The sequence below is a fragment of the Vitis vinifera genome, chromosome 11 (assembly GCF_030704535.1).
Source record: "Vitis vinifera cultivar Pinot Noir 40024 chromosome 11, ASM3070453v1".
NCBI lineage: Eukaryota > Viridiplantae > Streptophyta > Magnoliopsida > Vitales > Vitaceae > Vitis > Vitis vinifera.
Genome location: NC_081815.1, coordinates 12,156,486 through 12,182,348, shown reverse-complemented (window position 1 = coordinate 12,182,348; position 25,863 = coordinate 12,156,486). Strand labels below are relative to the sequence as shown.

At 38.5% G+C, this 25,863-nt stretch overlaps 1 protein-coding gene across 2 annotated transcripts in view; it reads right to left on the bottom strand.

Moving 5' to 3' along the window:
• The window catches only part of LOC100258651 (L-arabinokinase), a 96,686-nt gene that overhangs the window by 16,638 nt on the left and 54,185 nt on the right, over positions 1-25,863 (bottom strand). The window contains exons 22-28 of one of the 2 annotated variants that reach the window (XM_002266608.5): positions 25,194-25,237; positions 24,983-25,078; positions 24,830-24,906; positions 18,463-18,681; positions 17,954-18,119; positions 3,614-3,685; positions 3,299-3,502 (exon numbers count right to left, since the gene is read on the bottom strand). In XM_002266608.5, coding sequence (XP_002266644.2) covers positions 3,299-3,502; positions 3,614-3,685; positions 17,954-18,119; positions 18,463-18,681; positions 24,830-24,906; positions 24,983-25,078; positions 25,194-25,237 — 878 coding nt within the window. The remainder of the gene's footprint in view (positions 1-3,298; positions 3,503-3,613; positions 3,686-17,953; positions 18,120-18,462; positions 18,682-24,829; positions 24,907-24,982; positions 25,079-25,193; positions 25,238-25,863) is intronic. The other variant, XM_019223221.2, reaches the window with a different exon arrangement.

Here is a 25,863-nt window from a genome sequence, read left to right as displayed (position 1 = left end):
GGGCTATTTGGCAATTGAGGTGATGATGTTTCCTGGAAGCAATCTTCACTCATATTCTCCCCCTGAAGAGTGGTGATGGGAAAGTATGGTTTTTTTTCAAAAAATTTGACATCCATGGTGATAAAAAGCTTACCCGAAATAGGATCAAAACACTTGTACCCATGTTTAGTGGATGGGTAACCCAGAAGAACACATTTAATGGCACGAGGCTCAAGCTTAGATCTACCAGGAGCTATGTAGTGAACAAATGAGGTACAACCAAAGATTATTAAGGGTAAGTTCTGATGAAGCCGAGAGTTAGGGTAGGATTGAAGCAGTGTGTCTAAGGGTGTTTTCATGATGAGTATCCTAGAGGGCATTTGGTTGATTAAGAAGACTGTAGTTAAGATAGCTTTGCCCCAAAAACGTTTTGGCATGTGGGTAGTAAACATGAGGGATCGAGCTACTTCTAAGAGGTGGCGGTTTTTTCTTTCAGCAATGCTGTTTTGTTGGGGGGTGTCAACACATGAGCTTTGGTGTATGATTCCATGGTCTTTTAGGTAAGGTCCAAGGATGGAATTAAAATACTTTGTTCCATTATCTGTTCTGAGGATCTGAATGTTGGTTTGAAATTGATTTTGGATCATAGAATGAAACTCTTTAAAAGATTGGGTTGTTTCTGATTTTTCTTTTAACAGGTAGATCCAACAAATTTGTGTGTGATCATCTATAAAAGATATGAACCACTTAGTATTGGTTAAGTTTGGAACTCGTGAGGGACTCCAAATGTCGCTATGTATCAGGGAAAAAGGTTGTGAGACTTTATGCGGTCGTAGTGGGTAGGTATTTTTATGGCTTTTTGCAATTTGGCATATTTCACATTGAAAATCATAAACATTTTAATTACCAAATAGGGCTGGAAACAAAGATTTTAAGTACAAGAAATTGGGGTGGCCTAACCTAAAGTGCCATGACATTATTTCATCATTACTAGAAAAAAACCCTAATTCACTACCTGCAACATTAGATTGTCCATTCTCCACAGCTGAATCCTCATAATAATAGAGTCTGTCACATTCCCGAGCTTTCCTAATTGTCCTCCCTGAAGATAGATCTTGAAACTCACAACAAGAAGGGAAGAACTTAGCAGTGCAATTCAAGTCCTTGGTTAGCTTTCTTACTGACAACAAATTGCATGATAAATTTGGCACATAAAGCACAGAATTCAGTTCTAATGAATCTGAAAAAGAAATACCTACCCACCCTTGCTTCTGTTTGCTGGTACATTGCTTCTGTTTGCTGGTACACTGTGTACCATTTGGATCCTTCTGATTTGTTGAAGTTAATATTCGGATCACTAGTTGAGGTTTAGGCTTGAAATCCTCTACCTTCTGGTTGTCTCCTTAGTGTCCAGTTTGCTGGTTTTCCGTGAATTTTCCAGCAAGTGTCACGAGTATGCCTGGTACGGTTGCAATGGTCGCACCACAGGCGTTTCCATTGCTCTCCATTGCTTCTGTTCGCTGGTACACTGTGTGAGACAAGGGCAGAGCCATCAACCAGCCCTTGATTGTTGTTTTTTCTCCAAGCATGACTTGTTTTCGATCCTCCTCTCTTCTTACCTTAGCAAAGACATCGTTGATTGATGGAAATGGCGATCTACTCAGTATTCGTCCATGGACTTCATCAAGTTCCCTATTAAGGCCTACAAGGAACTTAAAGACATGCTCCTTCTCGATCATTCGCTTCTGTTTCAGGCAGCAATCTTCACATCCCAAATCAGATTCATAAAATAAATCTAACTCCTGCCAAATATTTTGTAATTCAGTGTTATATTGAGTAACACTCATCGTTCCCTGCTTCATCTCTTTTATTCTTGTTTTTAAATCAAAAAACTGTGCTGCATTGTCCATATCCAAGTATTTTTTTCTTGTCAAGTCCCATATTGCCTTCGCAGGTGAGAGAAACATGAAAATCTGACCAATCTTCGGCTCCATTGAATTTATCAGCCATGCCATTACAATTGAGTTATCTGCTACCCATGACGAATAAGTCAGATCTGTTTTGTTTGGTGCACTCGTTTCTCCGGTGAGGAAGCCCAACTTTCCTTTGCCACAAATCACCAATTTGATGGACTGGGACCATTGAAGATAATTTTTCCCATTTAATTTGTGTGTTACCATCTGCAGGGAGGTGTTATTGTTGACCTGGAACGTTGCTGTTGTTTGCATTTTCGCCTGAATCTGGTCGTCTCATCGTGCATCAGTTCTGCCACTGTTACATGGCCGTCTTTACCATTGCTGGGATTCATAAGATTTTTTACTCTGATACCATAGTCTTTAATGCATAGACCTTTTTTTTTAATTCTTTTTTTTTTTTTTTTGATCAGCAAGGACTTCTCTTAAAAACTTGGGATATAGATAACTCTAAAGAATAATCTAAAACAACAAAATAAAAGAGTCCTAATCCAAGCCGACCTTATTTATTTTGAATGCCTAACGGATAAAGTACTAACTAATAGATAAGATAAAAACTCATAATTATCTAACTAACAGATAAGATAAAAAAACTCATAATTATCTACACATATGTTGGCACCTAGCCCAAGAGACATGCAAGCTTGTGTTGAAAACTGTCACTTTGAAAAAATAACTGTTGATGTTGCATACAACCTTTTCTCTTTCTTCTTCAACATTACTATCGAGGTAAAAAGGAAAAAAATAGAGAAAAAGGAGAGAAAAAGAGAGAAGAAAAAAGGGTAAAAGAGTAGGAAAGAGTTTAAACCCCCATCCTTTAGCAAAAGAAGAGCTCGCCAGAGCTTTGGGTTTGGGGGGCAGGAAAGGTACAAAAAACCAGACGACCCTCATCTCAAGCATCCAAAGATACTTCATTTTGGAAGACTAGTAAAACTACCCGACTTGATGACTTGACTGGAAAAGAATAAAAATGAGATACCTAGAAAAACTAGAAAGCTGCAAATGTTAAGAGAGGAGAAAGACAGCAGGACCAAGCACATCAATGTCAAATAATGTGTAAGAAAGAGCTAAAAGAAGTGCAAGCTCGTGCTATTATTGGCAAGAAAAAATTTCTGATTTCTAGTGAAAACAAAAGTTTTGCAACTTCAAATTTTCATCCACTATATTCCATTGATAAATTTGCAACGTTATGTAATATTTCTCAAAATTCTAGCATCTTACCTAAATATATATAACAAAATGAAAATGATGTCTAGTATGATTGTATATAATGACCAAAGCAAACAACAATATCAGTAAGGACTTGTATTCATTCTTTATGAAAGATAAGGTTTTAGGGAAACTACCTCAAGAATTTGTTGACTGCTCCTTAAACAATTGCTCCCTATCACACAAACTGTTCCACCACTACCACCTCCAGTAATCTTTGCCCCATAGAGAGACCCATTTCCAGATCTATATGATTTACTATGTTGCATCTCCTGTACCAATTTTACTAACCTATCTGTCCCATCAGAACCAAGCCCACAAGCACTATAGCTGTAATGACACTGCAACAAAAAAGTTCTTATATCATTTGTTGTTCATTAAAAACAACATGTTTTGAGTTTCTACTTCATGTAGCTTCTTAAAAAAGTAACAAACAAATCAAACATAAATACCTGATACATCAACTCCCCAAGGGCATAAAGTTGCTCATTTGAAGTAGTAGCACTTAACAATGCTTTGAAAGCCTACACAACACATAACACAAATGGAAATAATCGTCATTTATAAAATGCACAAGGAGTAGAAGCCTACTGTCAGCCCCTTAGCCTCTTGACTTAACCATGGAGGAATAGGCCTCATGGGTAGGCCTTGCACCCATGAGAGCCTAGTGTCACGGACTTAGTCGTTCACTAAGCTCGTGCGGCACTTAGGCAAGTCAAGACGCTTGATCTTGCTAAGTCAGCCTTGCTCCCCAATGCTTAGCTTGCTAGGCTAAGACACTCGCGACTCAAAAGCTTAAGAAGCTTAGTAGGCGACTCTTTAAAGAATGGAAGCTCTTATTAACTCAAGAAAGCCTTTACAAGTGCTTGGAAACTCACTTGCTTGGTTAGGAAGTGATTTGGGTGGTGCCTTGGCCAAATGAGGGCCTTACCTATTTATAGGCACCAATGGAACTCTTTGGAACCTTGGAGGGTTCCTTACAAATCAAGAATATTCTAGAACTCCCTACACTAATCTATGTACAACCCTATGTACAAGAATATACAAGAGATCTCTAGAATTCTCTAGAAAGCCTTGGACTCCTCTCATGCCTTCCACCATAGTGTAGAGATGTGTGGACATCTCTAGACATCTCTAGAACCTTCCACACTCTTCCCACCAATGTCTTAGTGTAGATGGCTTCAGGAGTCTCCAGAAGCTTCCCTCATCCTATATAAGCCCATGGGGAGGGTCATTTGAAGCATCCTGTGACACTAGGCTGAAAGCAAGGAAATCCTGGAGGTTTGGTGGTTCAAACTCTAGGGGCTATGTGAGGAGGCCGTGGGCGAGCTAGACACGCATCGCGAGAGGGCCAAACTCGCACCGCGCGTGTACTGCGGGTGAGCCAGACATGCACCGCGTGCGCACCAGATGGGCATCGTGCCGCACCTGACTTAGGTGGTGCAGATGAAGGCTGAGGGACTTTTGAAATTTTAATTTATAATTATTTATTATTCCATTATGTCTCCTCAGGCATATTGATGTCTCCTCCAGAAACAATGAAAACCGCCCGTATTACTCTTTAAGGGGGCGGGGGGTAGGTGACTCAAAGGAAGGAGCCACCAAGGGTAGCCTTGACCGTACCAAGGGGGCACCATGGCACGACCTTGGGCATGCCTAGGACATATGGACATGACTCGAGCACACGCACACATGGGCTCTACGACATGTGTGGTGTGCACCCAGTGGCCGCAACGGCACGGGGCCTGGTGCGGCCTACCCCCTCCCTGTGCAGGCACGAGGGCGCCTAAGCCTTGTGCGGTGAGCCAGCTGATGAAACCATGGGCACAATGCCATGGTCTGATGGCTCCAAACAATAGCTGACTCGCACCATGATGCCTATGCACAGCATAGGAGCGCAATGCCCTGTGCACCAAGAGGGTTCAGCCATGGGCGCAATGCCATGGCTCGTTGTTATGAAGCTGGACCGGATAGGGGAAGCAAGCAGCAAGCCCAAGCCATGGGCACCTAGACATGGCACGGGTTCACACATTAGTGTGAGGAAGGCACACTGATGCACTAACCGCTTGGTCAGATGGTTGGTGCATGCTGCCTGGCTCAGAGGGCCTTGATCAAAGACATGCTAATGGGCACCCGGTCACAAGAGGCACCTTGCGGGGAAGGAGGTAGCTTGTTAGGGGGACTCTCCAGCAGCTTGGCAAGCAAGGCTTGAGGAGATGGCAGTGCAGCTAGCTAGTGGCAGCTAGCTCAGACAGCAAGTGACCAAGTCAAGCCGTCATTTGACCTGCAGTTGGCTGAGGGATGATAGCTGGTGCAAGTGGCTGACATGTGTAGGCCACTATCTGGGTGGTGGGTGGTTATGCAAGGTAGTTATGGGCGGTTCTGGCCAGTTGCATAACCACCAAGTTGGCTCCAACATTTGAATTTGGGAATTCAAATTTGTAACTGCAGCTTGAGTCTTTTAAAAGGGCTCCTGCAGCCTTGAAACAGAGGGAGAGAGTTTGGGGAAAGGGTCCCTTCTCGTATGCTTGGGTGTGAGTATTGTACTCTGGTTCAAGAAACAATTTTGTCTTGTAGAGTGAAATAATACAAGTTGGGAAAGGGTTCCCGTAACCTCGTGTGTGTCCCCGTTGCTTTGTTCTTACTGTGCTTTTACTTTGTTTTTCTAAACGCTGGGAAGGAAGGTTGGCTAAGGAAGGGTCCTTAGCACTACGCACTCGTGAAAAATTTAGTGCAAACTTCAAGGGTGTGACACCTACTAAGGTAGCATCCTTCTAGGTCATAATGTGTTCAAGGAAAACAAGAGAGAACTTAATCAAGTGAGGAGCTAAAATAAGGGATGCCAGATATTAGTCTATGTTTGTGTATAGGTTATAACATGTTATGAGAGTCTATGTGCATTTATTTGGTACAAGGCAAGCAATCCATTGAAATTAATTAGTAAGCATAATCCAAGATGAGATACCTACCCAAAATACGCACATATGATAAAAAATGAAAACAAAAAGTCCAAACTACCTCAAGAGAAAAATGAAATAAGCCAAGCAACTGAGAGATAGTGAAAAATATAAATGCCTACAAGCAACCTACAAATTTGAGAAGAAACAATTCAAAGAGAAGTTTTTCTACAAGATTTATGTCATGGTTGGCATAAAGTGGAACTAAGGAAGAGCATGTCAAGCTTTGAGCAATATTAGTAATTTGCAAAAGTCATCTATAATAATCTCATAGGCTTTTTTCCTACGAGCTATGTATAAAATTGCAATAGCCTAATGTTGAAGATTATTACAACTGTCGAATATTATTACAACTATAATATGTAGCTGTAAAAGATATACTCAATTGTAATATACAACTATAATATACAAAACGGAAAATGGTCATCTTTTAGCTGTTACCCGAGCCTTTCTTTTCCAAAAAAATATTCTCAAAAATTATTGGGGGGAAGTTGTCTTAACCGCTACACATTTGATTAATAGACTGCCTACTCAAGTGCTTGATTATAATAGCCCCATGCAACTGTTCTTGAAATTTTTTCCTGACTTCAAAACAACAAATCACTTGGTCCCTAAGGTCTTTGGGTGTATATCCTTTGTTCATATTCATTCAAATAATTGTGGGAAACTTGATCTAAGAGCTCCTAAGTGCGTTTTTGTGGAATATTCTTCTACACAGAAATGGTATAAGTGTAATCATCCTCCAACAAAACGGTTCTTTGTGTCTATAGATGTAACATTCAGTGAAACTGAAAATTACTTTCCTAATCCTTATCTTCAGGTGGAGACATCATTCATGGAAGATAAGGATAGAGATTTGTTTTTGCTTGATCTTTCATCATTCCCATCCTCGCAAAATCAAAATCCTCCGTCTTTTCCATCGCTATCCATTTCCATTCTTTTACCAAATGAGTTAGATCCAAGTACTCCTAGTTTCGGCGACAAAGGATAAACAGATTCAAAGTGCTTCTCGCCTATTGCAGGTATATTCAAGGAAAAAGGAACCCACTGTTCAACCAATGCAAGTTCATATTTTAGAACCAATCTCTGGTATTGATAATATTGAGGTAACTTCTACTTATAAGATTATGAAAGTAATGTGCCTATTATTGATGATTATGATCTTCCTATAGCAATTAGAAAGAGTGTTAGGAAGTGTACTAAAAAAACTACATATCCATTCATTGAAAATTAAAGAGTGGAAAGAAGCCATGGAGGTAGAGATGGATGCACTTGAGAAAAACAAAACATGGGACTTGGTGGAACTACCTCTGGGAAAGAAGTTAGTGGGATGTAAATGGGTCTTCACTATGACACATAAAGTAGATGGATCACTTGAACATTATGAGGCAAGATTAGCGGTTAAGGGGTATACTCAAACTTATGGGATAGATTATCTTGAAACATTTGCTCTTGTTGAAAAAATGAATGTTGTAAGAATTCTATTATCTTTAGCAACTAATTATGGATGGAGTTTGCAGTAGTTTGATGTAAAGAATGCCTTTTTTACATGGTGATCTTGATGAAGAAATCTATATGGAGGTTCCTCTAGGATTTGAGTCAGAAAAGAATAAGGTGTGCAGGTTGAAAAAAACACTTTATGGCTTAAAACAGTCTCCCAGGACTTGGTTTGGTAGGTTTGCTAGAGTAATGAAAGCTTTGGGTTACAAACAAAGTCAAGATGATTACACATTGTTTGTCAAACATTCCACTTCAGGGTGAGTTACAGCTTTATTAGTTTATGTGGATGACATAGTGGTAACAAGAGATGATTTGCAAGGAATGGAGGCATTGAAAAGGTGTTTATCATAAGAATTTGAGATTAAAGAATTTGACATGTTAAAATACTTCCTTGGCATTGAAGTGGCTCACTTTCAACATGGGATCTTTATATCCCAACAAAAGTATGTGTTGGATTTATTAACTAAAACAGGTAAACTAGGGTGTAAGCTAGTGGCAAACATTCGTTGAAACTGAAAATTACTTTCCCAATCCTTATCTTCAAGGGGAGACATCATTCATGGAAGATAAGGATAAAGATTTGTTTTTGCTTGATCTTTCATCCTTCCCTTCCTCACAAAATCAAAATCTTCCATCTTCTCCATCGCCATCCATTTCCGTTTTGCCACACCATTTTGTTGTGGTGTATTAGTGCATAAAGACTCATAAATGATTCCTTTTTCTTTGAAGAATGGTGACAACACTTGATTAAAATAATCCCTAGCATTGTTAGACCGGATTTTTTTATCTCAACCCCAAATTGATTTTTCACCATATGGAAAAAATTTTGAAAGGTGAAATTGACGTTTGATTTTTGTTTGAGGAGAAAAACCCATGACACTCGAGTACAATTGTCAATAAATGAGACAAACCAATGAGCCCCAAAGATATTATGAACTGTAGAAGGTCCCTAAACATCACTATGAATAAGAGTAAAAGGCATTGAAGCTCTTGTATTACTTATTGGAAAAGAAACATGCTTATGTTTTGCAAGTTCACAAACATCACAATGAAATTGACCCAAATCAAATCCTTTAAACAAACCAAGAAACATTACTTTAAGAATCCTAAAGAAAGGATGACCAAGACAAAAGTGATATAACCATATTCTATTTTTATTTTAAAGGGAAGACTTAGAAAGCAGAGACAACAAAATAGGACCCTTAGTGTTATTTCGCCCATCAGGTTCCTCAAGAAAATAAAGCACATTCCCTAGCAAGTCCAATCATCGTCCTCGTGCTCTGGTCTTGAAATTTACATAGAGTAGAAGAAAAAGTCACCATACAGTTCAAATTCTTTGTAAGCTTGTGAATTGAAACTAGATTGGTAGATAATTTCGACACATGTAGACCATTTTTTAAAATAAGGTTCTGACTTATAACTATGTCCCCTCGACCAGCAACTATAACCAACGTTCCATCAACAATAGCAATTTTCTTATTAATAGGACAAGGACTACAAGAGACAAACCCATTGGAAGATTGGGTCATATGATCCGTATCCTCGGAATCCACTACCCATGCTCATTTTGAGAACGATAGATTAAGTGCATAGGGCTGAGAATTACCTGAAAAAGTCAACGAACAAGTACCACCTGTAGGTTTCTCTAATGTCCCTAGAAAATATCTCAGCTTCTCAATCTCTTCTCTATTGAACTCGGGTCGTTCTTGAGAGAATTCTCCCTCGCCTCTTGATAGTGCTGAGGTCGAATGTGCCTGTCCTTGCCCTCCTTGATTGTTCTTTGCTGTCTAAGAAGTATTTTGAGTATTTGAGGGCTTACCATGGAGTTTCCAGCACCTTTCTTTGGTGTGTTGTGGCTTCCTTCAATAGGTACACCATAGAGAGTTTTTATTACTTGCTCTTGATCATTCTGATAGCCCATTATTTCCTCCCACTCCATTGGAATAGGTATTTGACTGCTGCTGATTTGATTTTACAGCTTTGGGATTTGCATCTTTTGTAATCAAGGCTGAATGATCTGTCGATTGAGGCTCCATCATAACCCCTCTTCATCCTTCTTCTCCATGAATTATGGTAATTGTTTCATTTAGTGAAGGAACTTCTTCCTTTCCTAATACTTGCACTCAAATAGGATTGAACTCAATATTCAATCCAACAAGAAAGGTGTAAATCCTCTCTTTTATCATTAAACGCTTAAGAAGGGCTGCATCATTGCTGCACTTCATCTCAATTCACTGATAATGGTCCAACTTTTGCCATAAGTTTTGTAAAATCTAAGCATATTCAGTGACCGAGAGATTACCTTGTTTGATAGATGAAATCCTTGTCTTAATCTATAGATTTGTGCAACATCTTGAACTTTGGAATAGGTCTGCCTCTAGGATTCCCAAATTTCCTTTGTTGTTGTAAAAAACATGCACATATCATTGACTTCTGGCATCATCGAATTCCATAACCAGGACATTACCATGGAATCTTCTTCATCCCACGTGGCAAACTTTGAATCATCTGGTTTTGGTCCCATCCCAAGAAGAGGACTCAATTTGCCCTTCCCTTTCAATAAGGTTTGAACCAATTGAGACCATTTCAAATAATTTTTTCTGTTGAGACGTAAACCTTGTTGAATATTCTATAACTCTCCTATTGAAGTGTTGATGACATCATTTGTTGATGTTGGATTAGAGACTTGCTGATTGGTAGATTCTGAAACCTCAGACATGTTTTTTGGGCAGAAGTGGAAGAAATTAAATAAAAGTTAAGGAAGGATTGCAGCAATGCAGGCCACAACAAGGAAGTAGAGTAAAAGTTTTGCCAAAAAACCAAACTTCTCCAAGTTTTTGAAAAAACCAGCAATGGAGGCTAGAAAATCAGCGATGAAGGCTGAAAAAATTAGAAAACCCTAAGGAGTTTGATTTGGCTTTGATACCATGTGGAGAAAATTTGTATATCTTTTCATATATTGAAAATATACAACCAATGAAATATATATACAACAGCGGAAAGGAAAGAAAAAAGAAGAAAAAAAAGAATAAGGATGAATCCCTACAAAGTAGGAATTATATACAAAAATATACACCAAGCTACATGTATATACAACTGTACACACAGCTGTACAACTTATACAACTGTATATTACAACTTTTTATCTTTTACAACTACATATTACAACTGTAATAATATTCGACAACTGTAATAATCTTCAACACCTAATTTCCCTCAGCCTAAAGATGGGAGAGATTCAAAGCCTTGGACAACGAGTACCCTCTAAAAGAGCTAGTATCTCTGTCTTGAGAGACAGGAATTCTTCAATAGGTTTGGAAAAAGCTCTTATCTCTAACCACTCCTCTAAACCTAGTCATCCTAAATCACTGAATGAGCAAATATCAAAATGTAACTTTATGGAATCCACAGGAGGCAGCTTCCACATAAGAATTATCTCCCCAACTATCAGGTTGGAACTTAAAGTAAGGTCCCAATCTAGCAACAAAAAGTTCAAATGAATGCCCTCAAAGACTTGGTGGCAGAAACCCAAAGGAAGCAAAAAAGTGCACCAAACCCCCCCAAACACCTCCATTTGTTCTCTATTTCTTGCCAAAAATCCCGTAATCACAAACCAAAAAACCCTTCCTAATTCTAGTTGAGAGTTCTAGTGTAAACTAGATGAAAAGGGTTACAATTTCATGTGGAAGATTATTACGGCTGTAATATACAATTGTAGAGGATATATATAGCTGTAATATACAACTTTGGAAGTTATACAATTGTGCATACAACTGTATATATAGTTGTGTATATATTTATGTATATAATCCTTGATTTGTAGGGATCTTTCCTTATTCTTTCTTTTCTGTTGTTGTACATATATATATATTTCTTTGGTTGTATACTTTTGAAATATGAATGACAAATTCAATTTTTCTTCATATTGTATCAGAGCCAAATTAGGCTCATTGGGTTTTCTATTTTTTTCAGCCTTCATTGTTGATTTTCCAACATTCATTGCTTGGTTTTTTTCTTTAAAAACCTAAAGAAATTTGGTTTTTTTGTTAGAACTTCTGTTCTATTTTTTAATATGAAAACAAAGCATTTTCTTATTATGGCCTGCATTGTTACAATCCTTCCTTAGTCTCTTATTTTATTTCTTCCACTTTTGTTTTTAAAAAAAAAACCCTTGTCAGAGGTTTCGGAATCTACCAATCAACAAGTTTCTAATCCAACAACAAATGAAGTCATCAACACTACAACAAGAGAGTTGTAGAATATTCAACAAGGTTTTCGTCTCAATGACTAAAATTATTTGAAGTGGTCTTAATTTGTTCGAACCCCCTTGAAAGGGAAGGGTAAATTGATTCATTTTCTTGGGATGGGATCGAAACTAGATGATTCGGAGTTCATTATGTGGGATGAAAAAGACCCTATGGTGATGTCCTGGTTATGGAATTTGATGATGCCTCACAAATCCATGAGATTAAGATAAAGATCTCATTTACTTACCAAACAAGGTAACCACTTAATCATTGAATATGCTTAGATTTTATACAACTTACGACAAGAGTTGGACCATTATCAATGTATTGAGATGAAGTGCAATGATGATGCAACCCTTCTTAAACATATTATGGAAAAAGAGAGGATTTATACTTTTCTTGCTGGATTGAACGTTGAGTTTGATTTTGTTTGAGTGCAAGTGTTATGAAAGGAAGAAGTTTCTTCACTTAATGAAACAATTGCCATAAGTCGTGGAGAAGAAAGATGAAAAGGAGTTATGATGTAGCCTCAATTGACATATGGTTTAACCTTGATTACAAAATATGTAAATCGTAGAACTGAGAAATCAAACCAAAAACAGTTGAATGCCTATTCTGGTGGAGTAGAAGGAAATAATGGGCTATTAGAAGGATCAAAAGCAAGTAATAAAGACTCTTTAAGGTGTGCCTACTGTAAAAAGCCGCGACACAACAAGGAGAGGTGCTGGAAACTCCATAGTAAGTCCTCAAATACTCAAAATACTTCTTGGATGACAAAGAGTAATCAAGGAGGAGAGAGAAAGGACAAACACATTTGACCTTGGTAGAATCAAGAGGAGGAGAAGAATTCTCTCAGGAGTGATGTGAGTTAAATAGAGAAGAGATTGAGAAGCTAAGATATTTTCTGGGGATATTAAAGAAACCTACAAGTGGTGTAGGTACTTGTTCCTTGGCTTTTTCAGGTAATTCTCAACCCTATGCACTTAATGTGTCGATCTCAAAAGGACCTTGGGTAGTGGATTTTGGGGCTACAAATCATATAAACCAATCTTCTCATGGGTTTGTCTCTTATAGTCCCTGTTCTAGTAAAAAGAATCTTGCTATTGCTAATGGAACAATGGTTATAGTTGCTGGTCAAGGGGATGTAGTTATAAATCAAAACCTTGTTTTAAAAAATGTTCTACATGTGCCAAAATTGTCTACCAATTTAGTTTCAATTCATAAGCTTACGAAGGATTTGAACTTTATGGTGACCTCTTCTTTTGCACTTTGTAAATTTCAAGACCAGAGCACGAGGACGATGATTGGACTGGCTTGAGCAAATCCTACCAAGGAGCAACTTGAGCAATTCTATAGGTTTATATTCAAAAATTCCCAAAATATTCCCTTTGCAAATTTGGCCCAATCAAGTAATTTTAGTACAACCCTTTCTACTAAATACTTGAAATTTGACTCTTAGATCGTAGATTCAAGAGCAACCGATCATATGACAAGGAAATCAAGTTTGTTTTGTTCTTCTACTCCTTGTAATGGGACTCAAACGGTAAAAATTGCTGATGGTTCCTTAACTAAAGTAAAAGGAATTGGCATTGTTCAAAATTTTAAGAATCTGAGTCTCAAATTTGTATTACATGTGCCTAACTTGTCTTGCAATCTTGTTTCCGTTAGCAAACTTACCAAAGACTTGAACTACATTGCTAATTTTCACCCAAACCATTGTATTTTTTAGGATTTGTGTACGGGGAAGTAGATTGGTAGTGTTACAGAGGTTGATGGACTATTTCTCTTAGAAGAAATATGCAAGGTGATGAAATAAAATAGGTTTATCAAGCTGAAAGTAGTATAGGAGAGAATAAAGAAATCTGGTTATAGCGTAGACTAGGGCACCCTAGTTTCTCTTATCTAAAACTGTTGTTTCCTAGTCTATTCAAGAATAAAGATATTTCTCAATTTAAATATGAGAATTGTGAGTATGCCAAACAGCATAGGGCTTCGTTTCCCGTTCGAATTTATGAAAAATCTTGTCCTTTCATATTAATTCATAGTGATATTTGGGGACCCTCTCGTGTTAAAACTAATACTAGAGTTCATTGGTTTATAACATTCATTGATGATCACACTAGAGTATGTTGGATGTATTTATTGAAAGAAAAGTTGGAAGCTGCTGGTGTGTTTAAACAATTTCACAAGATGATCTTAAATCAAATTGAAACCAACATTAAGATCCTTCGCACAGATAATGGGAGAGAGTATTACTCAAATATTCTAGGAGAGTATCTACAAAAAGAAGGAATCATTCATCATTCATCATTCATCATGATCATGTATTGGCACTTCAAAGCAAAATGGAGTGTCAGAAAGAAAACATCGTCACCTTCTTGAAGTTGCTCCTGCCATGATGTTCTAAATGAATGTTCCCAAGGTGTTCTGGGGAGAAGTTGTTTGACAACATCCTATTTGATCAATAGAATGCCAACCCGTATCCTAAAATATGAAACTCCCATAATTACCCTAAAACAATGTTTCCTTGCCTCTCATCATTTGTTTTCATTCCTAACTCCTAAGGTTTTTGGTTGCACAACTTTTGTCCATATCATGGCCACAATCATAGCAAGTTTGATCCTAGGGCACAAAAATGCATTTTCCTTGGGTATTACCCAATATCATCCACAATCATCAAAGTATTTTATGTCTATGGATGTATCTTTCTTTGAGAACTAGCCTTACAGAACCAGAATTCTCTTCAGGGGGAGATTAGAGGAGAAGAGAATTTTTTGGAAGTATCCCAAAGAAAGGAGTTAGGGGAAGAAATAGGAGAAATTCTTGAAAATATTTCAGTTGAAGAAAAAAATGAAGGAAGATAGCCAGAAAATAAAGAAGGAGAAAAATGAAGGAAGAGACCCAGAAAATGAAGAAGAAAAAAATAAAGAAAGAGAGCCAGAAGAAAAAATTGAGAAGGAGGAGTGGATTGCATATTCTAGGAGAAGCGGAAGAAATCCATTGCCTTCTGTAGAGGGTTAATTTTCAACTTTGGAAATAGAGTCGAACACTCAAGTAAATCCAACTCCTAAACCCTTGTTTGATGATCTTGATTTACCTATTGCTCTTAGAAAATCTAGTTGATTCTGCACATAACATCCTGTTGCTCAATTTGTTTCCTATGGTGCTCTAAATGAGCCATTTAGAGCATTTACCACTAATTTGTCTTGTGTTAGTATTCCTCATGATGTTCATGAAGCACTACAAGTTCCAGAATAGCGAGAAGCAATTAATGAAGGGATGAAAGCTTTCTTTAAAAATCATACTTGAGAAGTTATTGATCTCCTAGCAGGAAAGAAACTAGTAGGGTGCAAGTGGGCGTTCAAAGTCAAGTTCAAAGCAGATGGAAGCATAGAAAGACATAAAGCAAGACTAGTGGCTAAAGCTTACACCCAGACATTTGGTATTGATTACCAGAGACCTTCGCCCTAGTAGCAAAGATAAATACAGTGAGAGTCTTACTGTCTATTGTAGCAAAGAGGGATTGGGCTCTACAACAACTTGATGTAAAAAATGCCTTCTTACATAGTGATTTGGAAGAAGAGGTGTTCATGGAGTTGTCGTCAAGTTTTGAAGATCAATTAGGTAGAGGAAAAGTGTGTAGGCTAAAGAAATCTTTGCATGGCTTGAAGCAGTCACCAAGGGCTTGGTTCGAAAAGTTTACTCAATTGGTGAAGAGCATGGAATATACTTAAGGGTAGACCGACCACACAATGTTTTACAAGCATTCTTGTAATGGTAAAATAACTATTTTGATAGTTTAAGTTGATGACATTATCCTCATAGGAAGTGATGAAGGAGAGATGCTGAGATTGAAGAAAGCTTTGGCATAGTCATTTGAAATCAAAGACTTAGGAAACTTGCGATATTTGTTGGGTATTGTGGTAGCTCGGTCAAGAAGGGAATTGTCTTGTCTCCAAGGAAGTATGTTCTAAGTCCTCTTCAAGAGATAGGCTTGTTAGGATGCAAACCTATTGACACCCCAATAGATGTAAACATCAAGATGAGTACTCATTCAGGTGGTAAGGAGGTTGATAGTCAAAGACTAGTGGGGAAGTTAATTTACCTCTCACACACTCGTCCAAACATTGCCTTTTCTATCAGTTTAGTAAGCCATTTTATGCACAATCTCAAAGAAGATCATCTACAAGCAGTATTTAGAATCCTGAGGTATCTCAAAGGGTCTCTTGGAAGAGAACTATTATTCTCTAAACGAGACAAGTTTAGATGTGGAAGCTTTTACTGATGCTGATTGGGTAAGTTCTGTAGATGATAGAAGGTCTACCTCAAGTTATTGTACATTCCTATGAGGGAATCTAATAACGTGGAGAAGTAAGAAGCAAGTAGTTGTTAGGAGGTCTAGTGCAGAAACTAAATTTAGAGCATTGGCTCTTTGAATTTGTGAGCTTAGTTGGATGAAGTCATTGATGAGTGAATTGAGAATGCCCTTGATGATACCAATGAAGCTCTACTGTGACAATAAAGCTGCCATTAGTATTGCACATAACACAGTTCATCATGATAGAATCAAGCATGTGGAGATTGATCGACACTTCATCAAAGAGAAGATAGAAGTTGGGCTTATAAACTGGTCTCATGTTTCTTCAAGTAATCAGGTAGCAGATATATTAACAAAAGGGCTTACTGGACATCAATTCAAGGAGTTCACAAGCAAGATGGGAATGAAAGATATCTACCGTCCAACTTGAGGGGGAGTGTAAAGAATCGGTCAAGAATCATTTTTCCTAAATTAGAGTTTTTGGTTATAATTGTATATTAGTTGGCTAATCTGATTTCTGTAATTTATTAGTTAGGATATTATAGGAAATTAGCTGTATCAACTGTAGAGATATGTTAGTCTTCATAGCCTAGCTGGTAGTCTTTATTTTCCTTTTTTATTCTTAGCAATACTGTGTATATATTTAGCCTTGTATACCAATTTTATAATCAATGAAAAATCTGGAATCTTTTCCTAAAAAAACCACAATAGCCTATGTTGTAGGAGTGGTGAATCAATTTATGCACAACCTAAAAGAAGTACATCTTCGAGAAACACATTGATTGTACAATATTTAAAAGGTACTCTAGGAAAGGGAGTGTTGTTTAGAAGAGATAATGAATTGACATTGGAAGCATGCACGAATATAGACTATGTTGGATCAGTTGATGATAGAATATCAACTTCTGGCTATTGTACATTCCTCGGGATTACCTTATAACTTGGAAAAGCAAGAAGCAGAATGTAGTTGCAAGGTCAAGTGTAGAAGCTAAGTTTAGAGCTATAACATTAGGAATTTGTGAGCTTCTATTGTTGAATATAATTTTAGAAGATTTGAAGATTATATGGAAAGGACCTATGAAGTTGTATTGTGATAACAAGTTAACAATTGATATTGCACATTATTCTAATTCTGTGCAACATGACTGCACCAAGCATGTGGAAGTAGACAAACATTTTATAAAATAGAAGTTGGATAGCAGACTAATATGTACTCCATTTGTGTCAACTAAGGGTCAACTTGCAGATGAGTTAACTACATGATTAAGGGATACTGCATTTTTGTTTATCGTTAGAAACCTGGGAATGGATAATATTTATTCACCAGCTTGAGGGGGACTGTTGAAGATTATTACAACTGTTGAAGATTGTTGAAAATTATTACAGCGGTAGAGGATATAAATAGCCGTAATATATGCTGTGGAAGTTATACAACAGTATATATAGCTGTGTGTATATTTGTGTATATAATCCCTAATTTGTAGGGATCTTTCTTTATTCTTTCTTTTCTACTGCTGTTTATATATATTTCTTTGGTTGTATACTTTTGAAATATGAATGAGAAATATAATTTTTCTCCACATTTCAACTTATTTATTCAAGATGCATATGGTCAGTTCCAACAAACAACAGCTTGCAGGCACACATACACACACACCAAATATAAGTGTCTTTATTTATATAGTTGCATGCATATCTATGTGTGTACATCTAACCTTGAAAAAATCAAGCTCCACAATTAATATAATCTATGATTACAGAAGTACTAACCTTGACACGGAAGTTCTCATAAATAGGATGCCTAGTGGATGCTCTAACTGCATAATTGCGCTTCTGATCAATTACTGTAACTGAATCTTCATGATCAACATACTTTTCCATGAAAGCCTCTCCAGTAATATACTCTGGAAGCTTTTTGGCAAAAACAGCTTCATATCTGTAATATGAGACCAAAAAGCAGGAAATATCCTTTGTTTAATCCATACTAATGAAATGATGAATTTGATCCATCAAGGTTGGTGTTCATACTACCACATCAATTTGTTGTGGCTCAACATACAAAAATATAACTTTGGGAAAAAAATAAAAATATCACTATGGAATATTCCAAGAAGAAGAATAACAGATTGAAAGGGAAAAGGATAGTCTATATCTATAATATAGAGATGTAAGGATTGACTTTCTCTTAAAGAATAAATTGCATCTTTAGAGCTGTTTTCTTCATAACTGTTCTATTTGAGAAGGTCATCTCTGTAATTCATCTTTGGACAGGAATTTACCTGTGAGGTGAGAGGTTGCATAAGTAATCTAATGAAGCTTCCACTTCAAGCAGTTCTCTACCATCCTTTTCCATTTCATCAGAGTTCATTGCACAAACTTGCCAGTCAGAGTTACCATTTGCTAGTGAGTATGACGATATTTCAGATGCCATCGACTTTATCATCTTTCTACCCAGAAATGTACCAATTCTCACTGATCCATAATCTGCACCACCCACACTGCAAGGAATAGATTTAAAATTGGACGAGAAAGAAGCTAAAGATCCAGAGCACCTAATAGTAATTGTTGAGAGAGAGAGAAAGAAGAAAAACCTTAATTCTCATTCATGTAATGTCTACTTACAATTGAGAGATATATATATACAAGGCTAGGAGTCCTAACTACCATACATGTGACCTATATTAACAAGGAAAGATAATATACTATAAATACATTATATTCAACACTCCCCCTCAAGCTGGAGCATATACGTCATATGCACCAAGCTTGTTACAAATATATTTAATCCTAGGACCTCTGAGAGATTTAGTGAAGATGTCTGCTAGTTGATCATTTGAATTGACAAAACTTGTAGCAATACATCCTGATGCGATCTTCTCTCTAATAAAATGACAGTCAACTTCAATATGCTTGGTCCTTTCATGAAAGACGGGATTGGATGCAATATGTAATGCGGCCTGGTTATCACAGATGAGTTTCATCTGTTCATCCTTTCCAAATCTCAACTCCTGAAGAAGATGTCTCAACCATATGAGTTCACATGTTGCCAAAGCCATAGCTCGATACTCGGCTTCAGCGCTAGATCTGGCCACTACATCTTGTTTCTTACTCTTCCAAGATATTAGATTACCTCCAATAAAAACACAGTACCCTGAAGTGGAACGTCTATCTGTGGGTGAGCCAGCCCAATCTGCATCTGTGTAACCAACAACTTGAGTATGACCTCTATTCTGGTACAATACACCTTGGCCTGGTGTACTTTTGATATATCGAAGAATACGGATTACGGCATCCCAATGGCTATCACATGGTGACTGTAGGAATTGACTAACAACACTCACAGGAAAAGAAATGTCTGGACGAGTAATGGTGAGATAGTTCAATTTACCTACGAGCCGTCGATATCTCCCGGGGTCTCCTAAAGGCTCCCCCTGTCCTGGTACAAGTTTGACATTCGGATCCATAGGTGTGTCTACCGGTTTACAGTCTAACATACCGGTTTCTTCCAGGATGTCTAAAGCATACTTCCTTTGGGAAAGGACCACACCAGAACTGGATTGAGCTATCTCAATTCCCAAGAAATACTTGAGTTTCCCCAAGTCTTTGGTCTGAAAGTGGGTAAAAAGATGTTGCTTTAGTTTCTGAATACCATCCTGATCACTGCCTGTAATGACGATGTCGTCCACATAAACAACCAGATAAATACACTGCCCCAAGGAGTTATGATGATAAAAAACTGAATGGTCTGCTGTACTGCGAAGCATGCCAAACTCTTGAACAACAGAACTAAAACGGCTAAACCATGCTCGAGGAGATTGTTTCAAGCCATATAGAGAACGGCGTAACCTGCACACTAAACCAGACTCCCCCTGAGCAACAAAACCAGGAGGTTGCTCCATATAAACTTCCTCGGCAAGATCACCATGAAGGAAGGCATTTTTAATATCCAACTGATAAAGAGGCCAAGAACACATAGCAGCCATGGAGAGAAGCAAGCGGACAGAAGCAATCTTGGCAACAGGTGAGAATGTGTCACCATAATCAGAACCATAAACTTGAGTATAGCCTTTAGCAACTAAGCGGGCCTTAAGGCGATCAACCTGACCATCAGGACCAACCTTAACTGCATAGACCCAACGACAACCAACTGTAGATTTACCAGAGGGTAAAACAACAAGATCCCAAGTGCCATTAGAGTGCAGAGCAGCCATTTCATCCACCATTGCCTGTCGCCAGCCTGGATGGGAAAGAGCTTCATGGGTGCTCTTTGGAAGAGAAACAGAGGATATAGCAGAAACAAAAGCAGAATAGGGTGAAGATAATCGATGATAACTCAAAAAATTGTAAATAGGATGAGGATTACGAGTAGAGCGAGTACCTTTCCGAACAGCAATGGGTAAGTCATTAGGAGAAGGCAGAGCCGGGGCAGGTGAAGTCGAAGGGATAGGAAGTGAGTCAGCAGGTGCCTCAGGAAAAGGGAGAGGAGCAACGACACGAGGGCGACGATGATAAACCTGAAGTGGTCGAGGGGGCATAGCATCAGGTGGGGAGACAATGGGAATGGGCAAGACTTCAGAAACAGGAAGAGACTCAGAAGTGGTGGAAAAGAATGGTGAGTCCTCAAAGAAGGTGACATCAGCGGAGATAAAGTATCGATGAGTCTCAAGGGAATAACAACGATAACCCTTCTGAAGTCTGGAATATCCCAAGAAGAGGCACTTCATGGCTTTGGCGGAAAGCTTGTCCTGTCCAGGAGTGAGAATATGAACAAAGCAAGTACAACCAAAGACACGAGGAGGAAGGAAATAAAGTGGTTGGTCAGGGAAAAGAAGGGAGTGAGGAATCTGATCGTGTAAGACAGAGGAGGGCATACGATTAATCAAATAACAAGCGGTAAGAACAGCGTCCCCCCAAAAACGAAAAGGAACGTGACTATGGAGGAGGAGAGTACGAGCTGTCTCAACAAGATGTCGATTCTTGCGTTCAGCTACCCCATTTTGTTGAGGAGTATGAGCACAAGAAGACTGATGAAGAATCCCATGATGAGACATAAACGAAGTAAATTGGGCTGAAAAATATTCCCTGGCATTGTCACTGCGTAACACACGAATAGAAATATTGAACTGGGTTTGGATTTCAGTATAAAATTTCTGGAAAATAGAAAATAACTCAGCTCGATTTTTCATTAAAAATAACCAAGTACATCGAGAATAGTCATCAATGAAAGTGACAAAATACTGAAATCCTAAAGTAGACGCAGTCCGACAAGGACCCCAAACATCAGTGTGGACAAGCTCAAAAGGAGACTTTGCCCGATTATTCAAACGCTTTGGGAACGAGACACGAGTATGTTTCCCAAGCTGACATGACTCACACGGAAGCGACGACAAAGTGGAAAAACGAGGAACCATCTTCTGGAACTTGGAGAGACTAGGGTGGCCCAGACGATTGTGAATGAGGAGAGGAGCATCAGTGGAAATGCAAACTGCAGGAGATGAATCTGAGGTGAGGTGATAGAGGCCTTGAGACTCACGTCCTATGCCAATCGTCTTCCCCGTACTCCGGTCCTGCAAGGTCACAAATTTATCAGAAAAGGTAATAGAACAATTAAGAGTACGAGTGATTTTGCTGATGGAAATAAGATTAAAAGGACATTCAGGAGTATAAAGGACAGAAGTGAGAGGTAGAGAAGGCAGAGGAAGGGCCAAACCAATACCTTTAGCCACAGTTTGAGAACCATTAGCTAAGGTAACAGTAGGTAAATCAGAGGTAGTAGTAATAGAGGAGAAAAGATCCTTATTACCAGATAGGTGATCAGATGCTCCAGAATCTAGAATCCAGGGTCCAAGAGAAGATGTGTGGGTAAGGCAGGCAGAGGCATTACCAGGCTGGGCAACAGAGGCAATAGAAGCCTGAGATGTCTGAGATGCGGAGGAGCTCGGAGGCTGAGGCAGCGGAGAATCAGAGGACTGGGCCATATGGGCAGTGCGAGGAGGTCTTCCATGTAACTGATAGCAACGATCGCGAGTGTGGCCAAGTTTATTGCAATAGGTGCAATGAGGACGTTGGCCTCTACCTCGGGTACCACTGCGTCCTCCTCGAGAGGTAGTTTGAGAAACTAACACAGAAGAATCTGAAGCGCTATCAGATGGCAAAGTCTGAGTGGACGAGATACGGAGGAGGCGAGCAAACACATCATCCAAGGACGGAACTGATGAACTACCAAGAATCTGATCACGAATAGGCTCAAGATCCGGACGGAGGCCAATAAGAGTAAGGACCATGAAGAACTTGTCAAGCTGTGTTTGTTGAGCCCCAACATCAGGAGTAAGAGGCATCACAGTCAAGAACTGCTCTTTAAGAGAGGCAATCTGACCAATATAAGTAGATAGATCCAAGTCCTGTTGGCTGAGATGGACAATAGCAGAAGCCACCTTATAAAGACGCTGGATATCATTCGTGTATAATCCTTTGGCCTGAGTCCAAAATTTAAAACAAGTTTTATAAGCCTGAAGATGAAGAAGAATCCGGGGATCAACCGATTGCCATAATACACTACATAACTGTGCATCTATCTTCCTCCACTGTACGCGGTCAACCTCAGGGATATCTGCCTCCTGGGTAACCAAGTGATCCTCATATCCTTGACCCATAAACCAAAGTTCAACAGAGGCAGACCAGGAAAGATAATTTTCACTGCCAACCAATTTCTCTGAGGTAATCATAGGAGATCCAGAGATAACAGAGGTAAAGATCTGATTTTTGGTGGTCATATTCACGTATTTGGATCGAAGAGAGCCCTAATACGGCTTCAGATTGCGGCGTGGCACCACCGAAAAAGGGAGACGGCCTCAGATCGCGACGTGGTACCACCAGAAAGGTAGAAGAACACTTCCCAAGGCACTTGCAGGGATTGGGGTGGAGAGAAAGTAGCCGGAACTTCGCCGGAAAGGCTGTTTGGAGGGCTGACGGAGACAAAAATCCCCAAAAGAGGTACGTGCAGGGCTCGGATGGGAGAACCAGGTAGGTAGGGATGCTGGTCGGCGGCAGACGAGGCTGGAGGAGGAGGCGCGTCGCCGGAAAAGGCCTCACGCGCCCTCACGCGCCGGCGCGTGAGATGCAGTCTCCGGCCGGAAAATGGCGCGTGGCCGGCGCGTGGATCCTCTTTTGGTGCCGGTGCCTTCACAAAAGTTGGAGATCTCCTCCAGGCGCTCCTTCTGGTATGGTCGGTGTCGGAAAAATAGGTCGCCGGAAAGTTCGCCGGAAAGTTCGCCGGAAAGTTCGCCGGAAAATTTCGCCGGCGGTGAGTGGTTTCTAACGACGTTCCGACTGACCGGAAAGTATTGGGAGATGGGGAAGGTGACCGGAATGAAACACGGTCACCGGAAGGTTGCCCGGAGTTGATGACACGGGAAACAGGAAAGAATTAGGTTTTCTTCCCTAACTCTGATACCATGTTGAGAGAGAGAGAAAGAAGAAAAACCTTAATTCTCATTCATGTAATGTCTACTTACAATTGAGAGATATATATATACAAGGCTAGGAGTCCTAACTACCATACATGTGACCTATATTAACAAGGAAAGATAATATACTATAAATACATTATATTCAACAGTAATTAAACTGAGGAATGAACACAATCACTGTAAACTAAATGCCAAATTATAATAAATTGTTTACGCTGATTGCAATCTCTCTTGAGCTTCATGAAAGCTTCCAAAATCAATAAAGTGAATAATGTTAAAAGAAGCTTAATCATGGTATATGATGGTGTTCAAGAAAGTTTGAAGCGTCTACTTTACATTATGATCCTTATATTGCCATAGGGACCAGGAAACACCAGTGAATTTATATCAATACTTCTCTTAATATGAAAAAGCTTACTATATTTTGTAGCATTTATTATTTGTTTCTGAAACTATAGTATGTATTTATTAAAAAAAAAGGTGCCTAGAGATTTGTGTTTTTCATTTTGGAAGTATAATTTCACTCTCACAGGTAGCTGTTTGGTGGTTGCAGGATAAAAGACCAAACGTATGATTGAATGACACTTTTGGATAGATCTCATCTTGATCAATGATAAATTCAAAATAAAACATCAATCCCAATTTCCTTTCTTCTCTTTTTTTCTTGTTTGTGTTAAGACAGTTCTCTCATTACCCTTGCCCCTTCTTTCTCTTCACTATTCTACATCAAATACTGAGCTATAATACAAACAAGAAATGTGTAAGAATGGGGAAGAGAAGGCATTGCAACCTGATGATGGTTGATACAAGTCCTTTTCTTGCTCTGTATGAGTGTTTAATTGATATGATAGATAAGGAATTAGTTGAAAATACTAAGTAAATGATAATGATGACAATATATTGACAAGGGTAGTGATATATCATCAATACGTGAATACAATAGGGAACAGTAATTTTAAATATATAGATTTTATTACATTTCTATAATTATAAATATTTTAATGTTCATGCTGAAATATCAATTAAAAATTATCTAGAATGTTGGATATATTGATGGAGCTATTAACATGCTGACAAATTTTTCATTTCATGATTACAGCATTCTCATATAAGTGACAGTACCATACTGAATACAAAAATTAAAACAGAATATTTAGAACGGTTGAAAATGACATACCTGTGTCGTATTCCGGAATCAATTCCCCAAAATTGTATATGTGAAGGGATTTCCACGAGTCCCAGCACCTCAGCAGGCTGCATGAGATACAAAAGATCATGACTTTCAACATTTACCCCCCACAACATTTTGGGCACTTTTGATTATAATTACCTGGCACACCATTGCGAGAAGCTTGTTTGCTTCACCACACACAGAAGCCATCTGGTCCATCACCCCACATGGAGCTCCAACAATGTGATTCTCCACCTTTTAAAAGTAAAAGGGAAAGAATAAGTTATGCAATCATGTGAGTATACAACTTTTCAAATTAAAACTGAAAAAAGCTCAATAACCAAACAAAAGATATGAGGCATATACATGCCTTTTGACAAAGTAAAGCAAGGTCTCTTGGGGCAATGTTTAACCCTGTACATAAAATGGATAGTTAGCGCAACTCAGTATTTCCACAAAATTGAAACATGCCAACATGCATACTGGGGGAGGTTTTATTAATGAAGACATTTTTAAGTGAAGTTTTATCAACTGCTGCCAGGAAATGTTTCAGAAATGTATTGGAATTGCTATCAGGGAGCAATATTTTGGAAGCATGTGAGAATATTTGAAAACATAAAATGAAACTTAACTAAACAGATAGAAGACCAATTATAATTTGGATATGTTGGGCCAAAGGGTAGCAATAATATGAACGGAGATATGGTGTGCAAATTGGAAGAAATTTAGGAAAAACATAAGTATGCCTTCCTTACATCTAAATGTACTGCAAACACATTATTATGAAGAATACATATTGAAATAAAACAATAACAATGATGATAATAATTACATCCTTATTCTTAGTTATTTACATATCATGAACTTATTTTAACTATAACACAATTAATCTTAGTTTGGCATTCTTAATTATTTACATAGCATGAACTTACTTTAACTATAATGCAATTAATCTTAGTTTGGCATACATTGTTAGCTCAGACCCTACAAACATGAATGATGGGACCTTAAATAGCTTGACGGTAATTTAACATTATATC